This window comes from Falco cherrug, chromosome 9 (assembly GCF_023634085.1).
Source record: "Falco cherrug isolate bFalChe1 chromosome 9, bFalChe1.pri, whole genome shotgun sequence".
NCBI lineage: Eukaryota > Metazoa > Chordata > Aves > Falconiformes > Falconidae > Falco > Falco cherrug.
Window position 1 is genome coordinate 30,739,322 of NC_073705.1, and position 13,972 is coordinate 30,753,293.

General features: G+C 35.9%; 1 protein-coding gene across 5 annotated transcripts in view; it reads right to left on the reverse strand.

Moving 5' to 3' along the window:
* The window catches only part of IDE (insulin degrading enzyme), a 70,413-nt gene that overhangs the window by 10,159 nt on the left and 46,282 nt on the right, over positions 1-13,972 (reverse strand). For all 5 annotated transcript variants that reach the window (XM_055721421.1, XM_055721423.1, XM_055721419.1 and 2 more), the window contains exons 17-22: positions 12,272-12,392; positions 9,913-10,004; positions 7,441-7,552; positions 6,213-6,380; positions 3,098-3,370; positions 804-865 (exon numbers count right to left, since the gene is read on the reverse strand). In XM_055721421.1, coding sequence (XP_055577396.1) covers positions 804-865; positions 3,098-3,370; positions 6,213-6,380; positions 7,441-7,552; positions 9,913-10,004; positions 12,272-12,392 — 828 coding nt within the window. The remainder of the gene's footprint in view (positions 1-803; positions 866-3,097; positions 3,371-6,212; positions 6,381-7,440; positions 7,553-9,912; positions 10,005-12,271; positions 12,393-13,972) is intronic.

Sequence of the window (13,972 nt, forward strand, 5' to 3'; positions counted from 1 at the left end):
AAAAAGACTAAAATGTTAAGTGTTCACTGTGCCATGTAAATAAGAACCAGTTTTAAGCATTAAGACTGTCCCATAAAAATAGATGCTAATATAAAATGACCTTGGATAGTGAAAATAATAAAACTGAATACAAAAGAGAAATGACTTGGAATAACACTAGCCCCCTTCTAAGAAAGAAAAACAAGAACACACAGATACACACATACACATGCTGCTTCACGGGCAGAATTTTTTCCATCCAATAATGAATTCCAAGGATATATATCTACATTATTTTTCAAAGTACTCCCTGAGCTATTAGCTGCTCTGTAAGTAATAAAATACTACGTACATTTCACAATCTAGTGAATTATCACTGTCCATGAAAACTGTTACAAAATGAAAAGAATGAGGCCCAATTTATTCGGGGGGGGGGGGGGGCACCCCTAGTATTTCAATTGCTTATATTAGATATCTGTCTAGCAACTTCATGCTGAGCTGCAACATACAATTATTGCATCATTATGCTGCTCCTTTGTTCTGCCTAACTTATTCATGAAGGAAGGATAAATGAGACAAGAGAAGACTAAGAGCTGGTAAGAAGAAAAAAAACCCGTAACAAAAACCAATCCTTCTCCACAAATTTTACAGTAAGCTAGATGCCATTAAACTAAGTCAGATTCAGGAAACAAGATTATTATTATTAAGGTATCTGCATCAATCATATCATCTACCTAAAACAGGCATAACTATATGCTTTCATAGTTCACACAAATAACATCCAGTTATATCTACAGCCCTTTCCAACTACATCACTAAATTACCTTGTAGAACTGTATAATATCATCCTTGGTCAAGGTCTTTAGATAAGCCACTTCAATGTTATCTGCACAACAATAGCAAAAATTAGAACAAGTCTGCAAATCGTAGTTGGTTATTAGCACACTACTTATTCAAAGTATATTTCTTTCAAATACAGATGCTGTAATTGACTGCAAATGATAAGCCTTTCACTGTTAACTTTCAAGCTAATACTTGCATCACTAGAAGTATCATTGGAAGCTTGGCAGAATATTTTACTTCAGCAAGTCCACTTGATTTACCAAAAAAAGTGCACGTTTGAAGAATACCGACTGCACTGTACGTTATTCAGTAGCTAAAAAAGACACTCCTACTTCTACATATTATCTTCAAATCAATGTTACACACTTCTAACGCAGCCTGACTATAGATGCCTTTTATTCACAGTTAGGGAACAGGATGGTAGGATGCACCTTGGCAGGATGTACTTTTAAATAAATGTAAGGAATAGTGCCTACGTCATACCTGTTAAGTAACAATAACCTTTGAGGTATCTGGAAACAATGTGTCTCAGTAGCTACATCGCTTCATATAAATTAAATTTTAATGAACTAATCATGAAATATCATTCCTGCATAAGCCAGAATGTTTTTTTTGTTGCAGACATGCTTGCTTTTCTTAGCAGGAAGATCAAGAAAGAAATGTGTGCATGCAAGAGAACAAATAATGCAGCTAACAAGTCTGTGAGGCAGGCTGTAAGTCATTAATATGAATTTCTACATGGAGAAAATAAATCTTTGAAAAATCAACAAAAATTAATTACATTTGAGATAAAATTTTTAAGCAAAACCATAAAAGCAGTCATAATAAAAATGTAAAAACCTGAAGAAAAAAACCCTTTACTTCTTCAGGCTGGAATACGAATTTCTGATTTTGACAAGAGAATTATTAATGAAATAAAATTACTAGTGGGTAGAGGGGAATTAAAGATATAAAAATCAAGGGAAGTAATAACTTGAGTGGGATTTAGATATTAAAGATATGGCTACAGCTAGCAGTCAGATATTCCAGAGAGGAAATATAGATCCAAGTATAGTAAAAACAGAAACACTTAAGGCAGAGAAAAATGAAACTGTTTCATTGGACACACAGAAAGTACTCGATGGGGTAAGTTCCTGAGCCTCTCCTTAAGCATGAAACCTTGTCAGCAGTTCTCATTCTCTCGAGACCAAGCTAGATAACAATTCAAAACTCTTTATGATTAAACCAGTTCAGTTAATCATTGTCAACCAAAATGACTGTATTTGCTATTGTGGAAATCTGTGATATTTACATGCTCAATACTGTGCATGTAAAGCTGAAGAGAAGCACAGGATACAAAGTGAGTTTTATGTAGGAAGTATATTATGGAGGAAGATGGAAAATTGTAGCCTGAATAAAGAGTCGAGACCTGAAAACGTGAGGAAATGCTGATCTCTACCTAAAGCTGTTTGGGGTTTTTTTACGTTAGAAACTATATTACTAATATATCTCAGCATTTTAGATTAAAAATCTTCAAACAATGATGAAAAATGGAAAAACACAACTTAAATACTATGTAGGATCACAATGCAAATAACTGTCAGTCCGTTTTCAGTAACAGTACTACAAGTTGGATCTCGTGGTTTTCTGTAAGTTTAAAATCTTCAAAGTATCACGGATGGAAAAAAAAATTATGTTTCTTCAAGCCTACTCTAAGCTGAGGCAGGCCACATGTCAGTCAAGATACCTGCTGCCTCTGCCACCACTCCCTCGAAAGAACTGCACAGTGGGAAGAGGAACAGGGTTCATGTGAATGTGTGCACTGTCAGGACTGTCAAAGTGTATCTGAATCTCAGTCAAGGGTTAGGCGTGTAGGTAATACAGACAGCTGAACATCACAGAAAGAAACTTGAGTTTATGCGACATCAACATTTGCATTCAAACCACTTCCAATCCTCGACCTACTCTATGTCTCAATGAACTTTAAGGGGAAGAACGGAAAGTCAATGAAGGTCACATTCACCAGTTCCCATCACGTGGCTGAGCATTAGGGAGCACGCTAATCTCTATTACTAATGGCTCCCACAGCAGTGAGAGCACAGGCTCCACAAATGAGGTATTTTCTCAGGGAAGAAGGAAGAAATACAACCTAGAGGACACAAATCCAAAACCTATATGAAATTATGCAAAGGCTATGTAAAAATTTAAGTTGTTCCCAAACGAATATGACACTCAAGAGGCACAAGTGTAGCCAAACTACAGCATTCAGTTTTAAAGGAATTATAATTTGTCTTACCTCTGTCAAAGTTATACTGCTGGGAAATGATTTCTCCCCAGTATTTAGCACATTCTGCAGACAGCTTCTTTGGTTTGTCTAGACGACGAATTGCTAAAGCTTGGATGTGTTTTTGGAAGGCCTCTTCTGTCATATCTTCTATGCATTTCTCCATAGTTTTTAAGAACGCTTCAACTCTGCTTTCTAAATAGTGTGGTGGCTTTTCCGACTGGATAATAAATCGCAGTCCTTGTATGCCGTTTGCCCGACGTGGACCACTGAACACAATGTAACCTTGGCAAAACAAGAACAGTCAGAGACTAAAAGTCGTCCCTTGTTCCAGTGTTGTTTGCCAAACGTGGCACATTTGGCAGGAATGTAATTTTATGCAAAGTTTAATTATGTATTATAAAGGAAATAATGCAGGTTTTCAAAATATGCCATGGTATTTTTTTAAAAAACATCTTTATTTCAACAAGGTAAATATCAGTTCAGGGGAGGGGCAAGGAGGAGATGAGGCAGACCAAGACAGAACAAAAGGAATTCTGTCATCAGGCTTAGGTAGCTCAAAATTAAGCTGCATTCTAGTGCTTCATTAGACAAAACATTAGGAACTTATTATTTTTTTTTCATCATATCTAACCTGAATTCTCTTTGCTGCAATATAAACCCACTATTTCAATTAGATACAAAGAAAGCATTACTCCCTTCATTTTTGTTGCAGCTTTTGCTTATCTGAACCACTAAGCCTTTCTTTGGTCTTTCCCTCCTCTTATAATAACAAAACTGTCACATTTCAGTCTTTTCAATGTTGTTTTATAGCTCTCTAATAATTGCTTGATGCTTATATGTCAAAACCAGATAAGTATTTCAAAGTCCTTACATGAACGATATAGGACTATTACTGTGTGTGCATCTTGGAAGCTCCCATTTATAAATCCCAGTGTTTTTCACAGCAGTACGACACCGCTTATTTATGTTCTACTTCTGATCCACTGCAACCTGTGGATTGTATTCTGTACAACTGCTACCTAGCCAGCTGCTTCCGAGCTTGTATCTGTGCCATTGATTATACCTGCCAAACTGTTCCTACCAAACCGCATCTTATCTTCATTCAAGTCCTGTTTCCAAAATGTCAAACTAATTTTGAATTCTAATTCTATCTTTCCACACACTTGCAGCCTCTCCCAGCTTGGTATTATCTGAAGTTTTAGTAACTACATTCACTCTTCTATCATCCAGAGTTTTGATTAAAATACTAGAAAGCATTGGATGACAATAGAGCTCTGTAGAACACTATTTTTCAAAAGAACTATTATCTATTCTCCAGTCACGACCTTCCAAACAGTCTTGCATCCAAATGTGTAGCACTTCCACCTAGACGCTCTCTCTAGCTTGTTTGAGAATATTATGTGCCTTTCATACTATCAAAGAGAGACCTACGACATCACCACTTCCATCCATACAGCCAAAGTCTGTACAAAAAAGTTAGGTTCGTTTGACCTGAGTTTGTTCAGTAGTAGTCTCTCATTTAACTTTTATCAATTCAGAACTGGTTTGATAACTTATTCCATGTTTTCCAGGAATCAAAATTAAGCTCACTGCTCTGCTCTTCTCTTTCCTTTTTTAAGGAAGCATAAAACATTCACCCATATTTATTTTTCCAGTTTTTCATCTATCATCCGCAAATTCTCAGTTATAAGACTTCCAATTCCAAGATTCCATGATTTTGTTTGGTTTGGGTTTTGCTATGGTTTGGTTTCTTTTGTTTGGTTGGTTGGGTTTTTTTGATGTAACGTAGAATTCATCATGCCTGAACTCTTTAAAAGCTTCTAATTTACCTGAACAAGCTTTAATCTGTTATTTTCCTGTTCAGAGGTAAGCCGGACTTTGATCACCAGTATTTATTTTGGAAATCATCTGGTCACAGTTGACATGTTAAGTGAAAACTAACAAAGCCATCCTAAAACATTTTGACACTTTGTTCCACCACTGTTAAATTTTCCTTTTTCTCATACTGCTAAAGCATTTATTGAATGAGTTCTTGTTACTGCTTCTACTGTTAGTGAATTGGTAACTCCTGAATTTCTCTTTCCCTTAGCTTTCTGAGATTTTATTAACAATTCCATAAAGTTTACTGAATTTTGCTGGTACTTCAACTGTCTTCCCTCCTAAGTCTTGTGAACTCTATCATTTGGCAGTTACACAGTGCTGGAAAAATAAAGTTCTTCCTTATTGTTTCCCCCTCTTCTCTTTAGCTGTTACCTCCAACTTCTGTTGGTGGAAAAACCTGCCACCAGCACATTTCAAAAACCTGGTAAATAACCTAGGTCCAGCCCTATTTTCTCAGGTATCTAGACAGTTTAAATCCCTATGATGAATATGGTATGGCTGGTTCTGCTAGCTGCTCACAAAAGGGTTCATCTTGCCTGACATTCCTGGTAGTTCATAGTCATCACACTGAGACATTCTCCTGCCTCTCACCTTTGGAAAAACTGTACTCCTCCTCGTCAGTATTTCAGTCATGCAAGCCATCATTCAAAGTCTCTGTCTCTCCTTGTTACCCTGTTTGGAACAACCTTACCAGTTCTCAAGTCTTACTGGTTCAGGTAACAATTATTTGTACTTATAGGTGAACAGCTGTATTCTTAAAAAGCCTGAAATGTATTTAGGTTTTTAGCAACAAGGCAGCTTACCATTACCCATACAGCAGTATCCCTAAGATAGGGCTTATGAATCATCAAGTGTACCTGTAAGTAGGATCACAAGCAGAAAAGACTGAACTACTACTGATTCTTTAAGAAGATCTAAAATTTAGGAAACTGATCTAATCTCCTTCTGACAAAAATTCTAAATAAGAAATTGTCTGTACAGTGATCAAGTTTTTTTTTAAGCCAGAGTTGGTTTCAGATATTTCAGACTTATCTTTAAAATTATGCTTGCTTCCTCTCACTTTAGAGTCTGTGCACAGTAACATCCCTTTGAGTCATCAGCAGTTAAAATTGTTTACATTTACCAAGTGCCCTTTAAATGGCATTCACTAAGCAGGGAAAGAACACCTCATCATGCCTCATGTAAGTCGTGAGTATGCACACATGTGTGTATACAGACACTTAATCACTGTGGGGAAACTTACCCAACTGTTCCTTGGTGCGCAGAGTATTGAAGCATGGTTCTGAGATGATTTGACAAAAGAGCTCCAAAAACATATTCTCAGAAGTGCTCTGCATGTCTGTCTGGTAATATATTTCAATGCCGCAATTGTTATGAACTTCATTTCTCTGTTGATATACAAACCAACCTCCTAAAGACAAAGTTAAAATATTTAAGTTCATAAAAATGTATATTGTTATTGTCCACAAGTAAAAGGATAATGGTCTATCACTTGTGAAATGGAGCTATAATAAATGGTCTAGGACTATTAAAGCAGAATTTCCACTAACAGCATACTTTTCTTGAAACAAATACAGAAAAGATTATTTTAACATATTGAAATGTCATAGCCCAAGCAAATTGGCAAGTAAATTGAAACTGTCTACTTCTCCTCAAACAAATGTTTTCGGAACAAGAGTGGAATTCTGCATTGCTTCTACTGTGTAAATAGCTTCTAAAGACAATTTGTCAATACCAATAGCTTCTTTGGTATATAGTAAGTTTCCACAGGCTGATTATCAGCTATGGATAAATGGCTTTGGCTGTGTAGCTATGTATGTCATCACTCCTGTGTAACTCCCAGCAATGCCTTAAGCCTCCTTTCTTATATATAAGATATTTTTTTCACAATAGAAAAAAAATCATACATAAGCACTATGAGATCAGATTTATATTAGAAAAAACCCAGAATTACTTGAGTGAAAGCTTATAGTTTTCTTAAAAAGCAAGAGTCATTTTAGGACAATCCTTCACTGAATGGTCAATAAATACTCGAAAGTGCTCAAAGGATGGCTCTTATTCAAATATGTATACTATGTGTAGCAAAAAGTGGGACAAGGCTCTTATTTCCATAAATCATACCGAATGAACTCAGACTGAATCACAAAATCATAGAATGGTTTGGGCTGGAAGGGACCTTACCGATCATCTAGTTCCAGCTCCCAAGCAGTACAATTTAGATACACAGATTAAAATGGAAATCAAATTAATTTTCAAGTATACCAGAAAGATGATATATTAGTGTATAATATTATTAACAAAACTCACACCTTGATTATATTTTTAAATTTGAAGTTTAAAGTAATTTGGAGTAAGTCTGATTTCAAAACAAACTCCTAGCAACAGAGCAATATTCGTTTTAAAATGCCATTAGCAAACAGAATTTCAATTTAATATGCATTTAAAAAATTTAAATAAATCATTTAACTTACTGTCTGGAAGTTGCACTTCTCTGTACCTCACTAGCTGACTTGGAAGGAGTGGCTTTGTATGAGCATGCTCAATGAGAGTGTCCTCAACCATCTGCATAATTCCTAATGCAGCCTGGAAGAGAAAACAAAAAAGGATTTTTAATGTTCATTAGTTATTCTGTACCTAACAGCAGGGTTAAGACTTTCCAGTTATTGATGGTGACATAAGAGGGGGAAAGGAAAGCAAAAAAAAAAAAAAAAAAAAAAAAAAGAGAGAGAGAGAAGAAAGTAGGGATATTGTAATTTAATAAAAATACAGTAGAAGTTAAGGAGATGAGAGGAAGCAGGGGTCGGGGAACAAGGGTTTTGCGGTGGGTTTTTTTACTTTTTTTTTTTTTTTTTACATTTACCTTGTCTACTTGTTTAAGTACCTCTACTCCTCCCTAACACTTCTGAAATTAAAAGTTCAATGGCCTTTTTTTTTTCCTTTCCTTTCACCACTTTGATGTACTCATCTTTCAAAGTTTGAAAACGAGGTATCTACAGTGTATATTTGCAAAGCAAATGACATCTCAGCAGATGGAATTTTAAGAAAACGAATTAACGATTAAGTTCAAACATGCATGCCATTGATATGCTGGTAGTATTAGTACTCATTTCCCAGACACTTCCTTGTATTTGATGTCTTAAAATAATAATAATTAAACAACGATAAACAGTGAACAAATTTTAAAAATCATTGCTTTCATTGAAGGATTTAACTTCAAAAGCTTTACCTGTTAAGGGTTGTATGTTCTTGTAGCCTGCATAATGGAATTACAGTAACTTGCTACAAAATCGTTTTAGCTGAAAGCCAAAATCTTTCAGTCTGCACTGCCACAAACTCGTAACACAAGTGATCTTACCAAAAACATACAAAAGGTCTGAAAACTTAATAAACAGATGCCCCACCCAACATCAAAGACAAAAAGACTGAAGGTCTAACAAAACACAGTTTGAAAGGTTAGAGGAAAGTACTATATATTCTTCCAATCAGGTCACCATATTAAAACAAAATATTTACCACAAGACTGTTCAGACAGATGTTTTGCACTGGATTAGTTTACTATTCATCCACTTGCAGCAAATAAATAAAAGGAACATTCAAAGAAAAAATACCAGAATTAAATTAATTCAAGAAGAAATGGGAATTTTAAGCTGCTGGATCGGTCTAATTTTTCCTAAAGTCACTAAAAATTTTTTCAGTATTGAAAGGTGTCACAAAAGTCCGTAAATTTTGATTTCACTTTAGTTGGAAAAAATTCTTAGACCCAGGTTAAAATCTCTGAGCTTTGTCAATGATGATCACATCACAGGCACTGAAGGACAGAGAAGTTTTCCTACCTGCATCTGTTCAGGGAGGTTTGCAGATCATTTCTAAACATTACACAGCTATGGGCATAACAGTACAACCCTCCCAGTTCTCCAGCTGCAGGACTCTTCAATAGCCACCCATTATGCCAACTAAAAAATGTATTTCTCTGCTATGACTGCATCGTCATGGAAATCTAAAAAATCTGGTCATTCAGTTATATTTCATAAGGAACTGATTTTCATATACAGATGTGTAAGAAATAAGGAAGGAAAAAAGCGTCAATATTTTTTACATTCCTCTACATGAAAAATAATCTATAAGATAATTTAAAAAATATTTTAGAGACATCCTTGAGAAAGAAAACTTTGTGTATCCAGTGCTATTGGCTCCTTCATCCTTTTATTTTTCCCCTCCTTGCTAGTTATCTTTCTTCTCCATACATCCAACAGTCACTAGCAGTGTTTATAACATCTAGAGAAGTATCAAAAGCTGGTTAAACACAGAAATACTGCTATACCAGTTCTACAAAAAAAGAATGCAGAAATGTTTAAGAAAGGTACTAGATTTTGTTTTGGTACATATATTCAAATATTTGCTTAAATTTCTTATGCAAATATAAACCATTACTGTTTTAATGTAAGATAGAACAAAAGTTTGGGGATTTTTACTTCCAAAAAGACACAAGTGAGAGCTGACATTTTTTATGGCCCACCATTCCTGTTTAGCTTTGTGCATCATACTTCATTTGGAACAATCCTGGATTCTTAAGTCTTTGCTAGTTAGTGTGAAACTTTTAAACGGAAAAGCAGGATCTGCAGCACATCATTCCTTATGCAGCTTGATCACATCACAGTAATGATATGCAATACACACTTTAAAATATTTAGATCATAAGTTGCTTTTCATTAAAGTTCCAAGAGCAATACAAGGGCAGCACTTAGCCTAATAAATCTGAGGTGGGAAAACATAACACTATGATACTCCCAGAAAGATAAAAAAGTACAAAGTCAAATTATGAAACCACATTTGGCAAAACTGCTTTAAGAGAAGATTAATCTGAGAAGATTACAACTAATCTTCCATTTTTTTATGCTGCTTTTAAATAAAAATTGTTTTATTAAAGGAAGTATCACACCAACCTGTTTTGTTATATTGCCATGGAGAAGAGCTTCAATGTGTAACCGTGACAACAGCTGAGCTATAAAGGCCTTGAGGCGGGGAAGAGTGACATCTAGAATAGATATTTAGACAGTTAGATCAATTACGTGTGTTTTTACATTAAGTAACACCTAACTCATCATCAGATACAGCGCATTTCTTAGAGGAGAAGAAACTCATTATCATAAAAAAGTGAATCTCTCCTTAAAAATGAAACACTGGAAAATTTCCAGGTCTAAATAGCAGCAGTCATCATTTGGTTGTTTTGCTTAGAATTCACATACTGTCTTGACCCAGATTCAAAAAAAAAAAAGAGCCTTCTCGCCAATTGTGCTGAGCAAACACACAATCTCCAGAGAAAACAGTTGCAATCGTAATCGTTCAGGTGGTGTTCCAAGATAAAGCTTTAGTGATGAACTAAACAGGCAGCATGTAGTTTACAACGCTTGAGAAGCGGACTGTGCAGTTACCATTTAGAGTAAAAAAGGAACCTTAACTCCAATATGCTGTTTTGATAGTACCTTTGTAACTAACAATACACAATTTTTGCAATATATCTCAGGGTACACATACACACACATTCTATGCTAGCCTGTCTTTGCAAAGCAGTTTTCATATATAATGCAAAGGACAGTTTAATGTATAGAATCAATGGAATAAGAGAGGAAGGATGGTTGAATTGATAGGGTGTTCATCCCAAATTCAACATCTCCATTCTTAGTTCCCTTGTTGCTACAAGAATATCCATACTGTATCACTAAACCATTTTCTCATTTTGTCTTTTTCTCAACTAAAATAAAAACTAACAATACTCCTTTATCTCACAGAAGTTTTGAAAAGAAAAATTCAATCAAGATTATGAGATCACTCAGTTATATTCAGTGGGGCATGCATACATACCTAACAGATTTTTATGAGAAAAACCTATACCATGCTTACCAGTCTTTCCCTCTCTTAAGAGGGGTAACTGACCACCAGTAAAAAATTCATTTCCACATTTTTCCCTGACTCCAAATCAACTTTTTATTTTTCTATAATCCTAATATTGACTTTTGCTTCTAGAATTGCTTATTAATAGTGCAAAAGATTACAGTCACATTGAATTTAAGAGAGGAAAAGAGGAAAAAAAAATTACACATAAGCTCCCTGTATTTCAAGCAGATTTCCAGCAGTGCTAAGTAGACAACATTCCTTTCCAGCACTCCATTTTTAGCCATCCTTATGCTGAATACAATAGCATTAATCTTATAATGACAACTTTATGGAACAGAAAATCTCTTATTCTTTCAAAAATCAGTAGTCGTTAAAAAAGGAATGACCTACATATAGCTGAACCCACTGCCATGAAAAACAGCATTAGTTTTATCATTGACTTCACAGGCAGCACTGGCACAACTGCTGATCTCAGACATACCTGCAATCATTCAAGATACTATACAACTAAACATTTCTACTTCTATCCTGGAGCAATCCTATAGAAAAACCACACACCCCTGTGCAGCTGGCTCAGGGCACCTATAGAGTCTATCTTTTTTTCAGCACTGCAACTTCCAACAGTATGGCACGTGTCTGTCTGCAACAACTATGGATGTATATTCCAAATCCACCCCCCTAAATAAATACAAAGCTAGACCTTCCTCTTGAAAAGAATAGCTTGGTGTATTCCAAGAAGGTATTACAAGATATTTTGCAAGCTGTCCCAGTAACAGCCCTTTGTTGTAAAACAGTAACATAAGGGTAGGGAGGAGTTCTTCAGCTATCACCAAAATCAATTCAATCTCTTCGTTTGAAATTTCTTCTTCCTCCAAATATAGTGCGGTGCCTGCTATTTGTTAAGAATCACAGTATTCTTTATTATTGTTATTATCTACAGAAATTGTATCTCTTTCCTTTATTAACTACAGTTCTTTATCATCTACAGAAACAGGCATTAGGATTCCCCGATAACAGAAAAACCAAAATAGCATGCATATCAGGAAGTACAATACAGGTACACTCCAACGTGCCTGCAAGATGTCAAATAGAGGCAAACGGCATCAGCTGTGTTGGTTAAAGCACTGGCTTCACCATATCCAGGCTCAAGCCCACAAAACTGTTCAAGTTTTGCCTGAACTTTTGCCTGCAAGTTTTGCCATTTGAGGCTTTTGCCTGAACTACTACACTCTTCCAGAAACTGGAGGACAAGTGTGGAGGCATTGACAGCCACCAGCATCAGCTCAAGTCTGGCACTGCAGGGGCTTCACTGGAATAATGGGCAGAGTTCAAAATAGGTACCTTCATTAGTTCAGTAACAAGACATTTTCTGTAAGGAAAAAAAAAAAATAGCTCAGAGAACATTACCATCTAGAGCTTCTTTTAATTCATCTTTGGTCCAAGCAACTTCTGTCATCAGGAGTCGGAGATAATACATTGCATGCTGGTGAGGCTGTTCAGCCCTGAAGTTGTTAAGTGATCTCATGTACTAAAAAAAAAAAATACATAATTAAGTTCAAATTGTAGAACTCTATTTTTAAGCATAAAACATTAACCTTGTATTCTCAACTTTGTGTACCATTAAAAAGATACATTTTAAATGTCAAAAAAAATGTCTTCCTTGTTAGACCTGTTAAAAAATTGTGTTAAACTACCTTAGTAGTAATGTGGGTTGCTAAACCTATGGATTAAGCAAACCATTAATATACTGGAAATGAGCATGAAATCAAACTTCCCCATAAAAGTAATGACTGGAAATTAAATTATTGCAGTTAGACTATTTAGATCAAGTTGCTCTACCCAGGAAATACACATTCTACGGTCACTGTCCAGGGGTGGGGGAATATCACTAATAGAAAATGTATTTTTCTCCCAGTTGCTTCCCTGGGCAGACTTGGTTATAAAAATACAGCAACGTCTGGGAAATTCTTTGCATTCTTTGCCTGAATATAGGAAGTATGACAGAATAATCAGTGAGCTTCTCCAAATAAGCTTTTTCTAGTCCAGCTGCACCTTTACAAAATAAGCAAAACCTTTTTCCTCTACCAGAGGAACTGGAAAGCGCAAACTATTAGTTTTGGCAAGGTGGGATCATTTCCGGTACAGGAGAAAACTAACTCATTTCAGGGCACATGAGCGAGAAACAGCGGGCATGAAGTTGCTGAGGATGCATCCTTCTCCAAACAGAAGCCAGAAGCTGGTATCTCCCTTATCTGTTAGGTACACACATAAGGAGAAAAACCTGCAATGTCCCCATCTAATTTGACTTTTTCATATTTTGTCCTTACTTTACATACACAAAAGGCCTATGTAACAGAAGTCTATAAAATGATAAAACATGCATGATACCGAGACAGAGTTCAAGCAAACTGTAAAGATGATCAGGGAAACATCTGAAATTAAAAGAAAATAATCCAAAACAGATCATTCACAGACCTGTGGGTTGGGTTTTTTACCTTAGCATTTGTCACATCCAGTTAAAACTTTTCAGATGATTAAGGTATCTTAGGTACAGAAAGGCCTAAGTGCTATTATAACAGATCTATCTCATGTTTGATGCCCACCTGCCTAGAATTTCCTACTAAATAATAATGAACTAAAGATAGCCCCACTGTCTGCCTTGGCCAGTCACCTGTTCAAAAATAGCCAGCAGCAGAGGATTAAACTAAGAGTGTAGCAAGCAATGGAGTGACTTTCCCTGCAGCCCTAGCTCTCTTATCTACTGCAGACTATCTGCAAGCTTTCTGGGCCAGAAGTCAGCCTGTCCCCCAACACCAGTCTAATCCCTGTGCCCTCCTTTACACCTCCACTACAACTCATTGCTATGAGTGCCACTATCCAATTTGCTCATTTCCTTTGGTCGACGGTTTACCTCTGTCTTGCTTTAAAGAAAGCACCAGAAGAACAATTATATGTCTTGTCTGCCTTAACAAATGTAATCACTGTTCATAAATTTACTTCAGGAGCTAGGGGAAAAAAAAAAGTAATCTAACTTACATTCCATATATATAGATCAGTCATTAAATTTAGGAACTGAGACTTCCAGAAGTCAGCATGTGCTTAACCAGC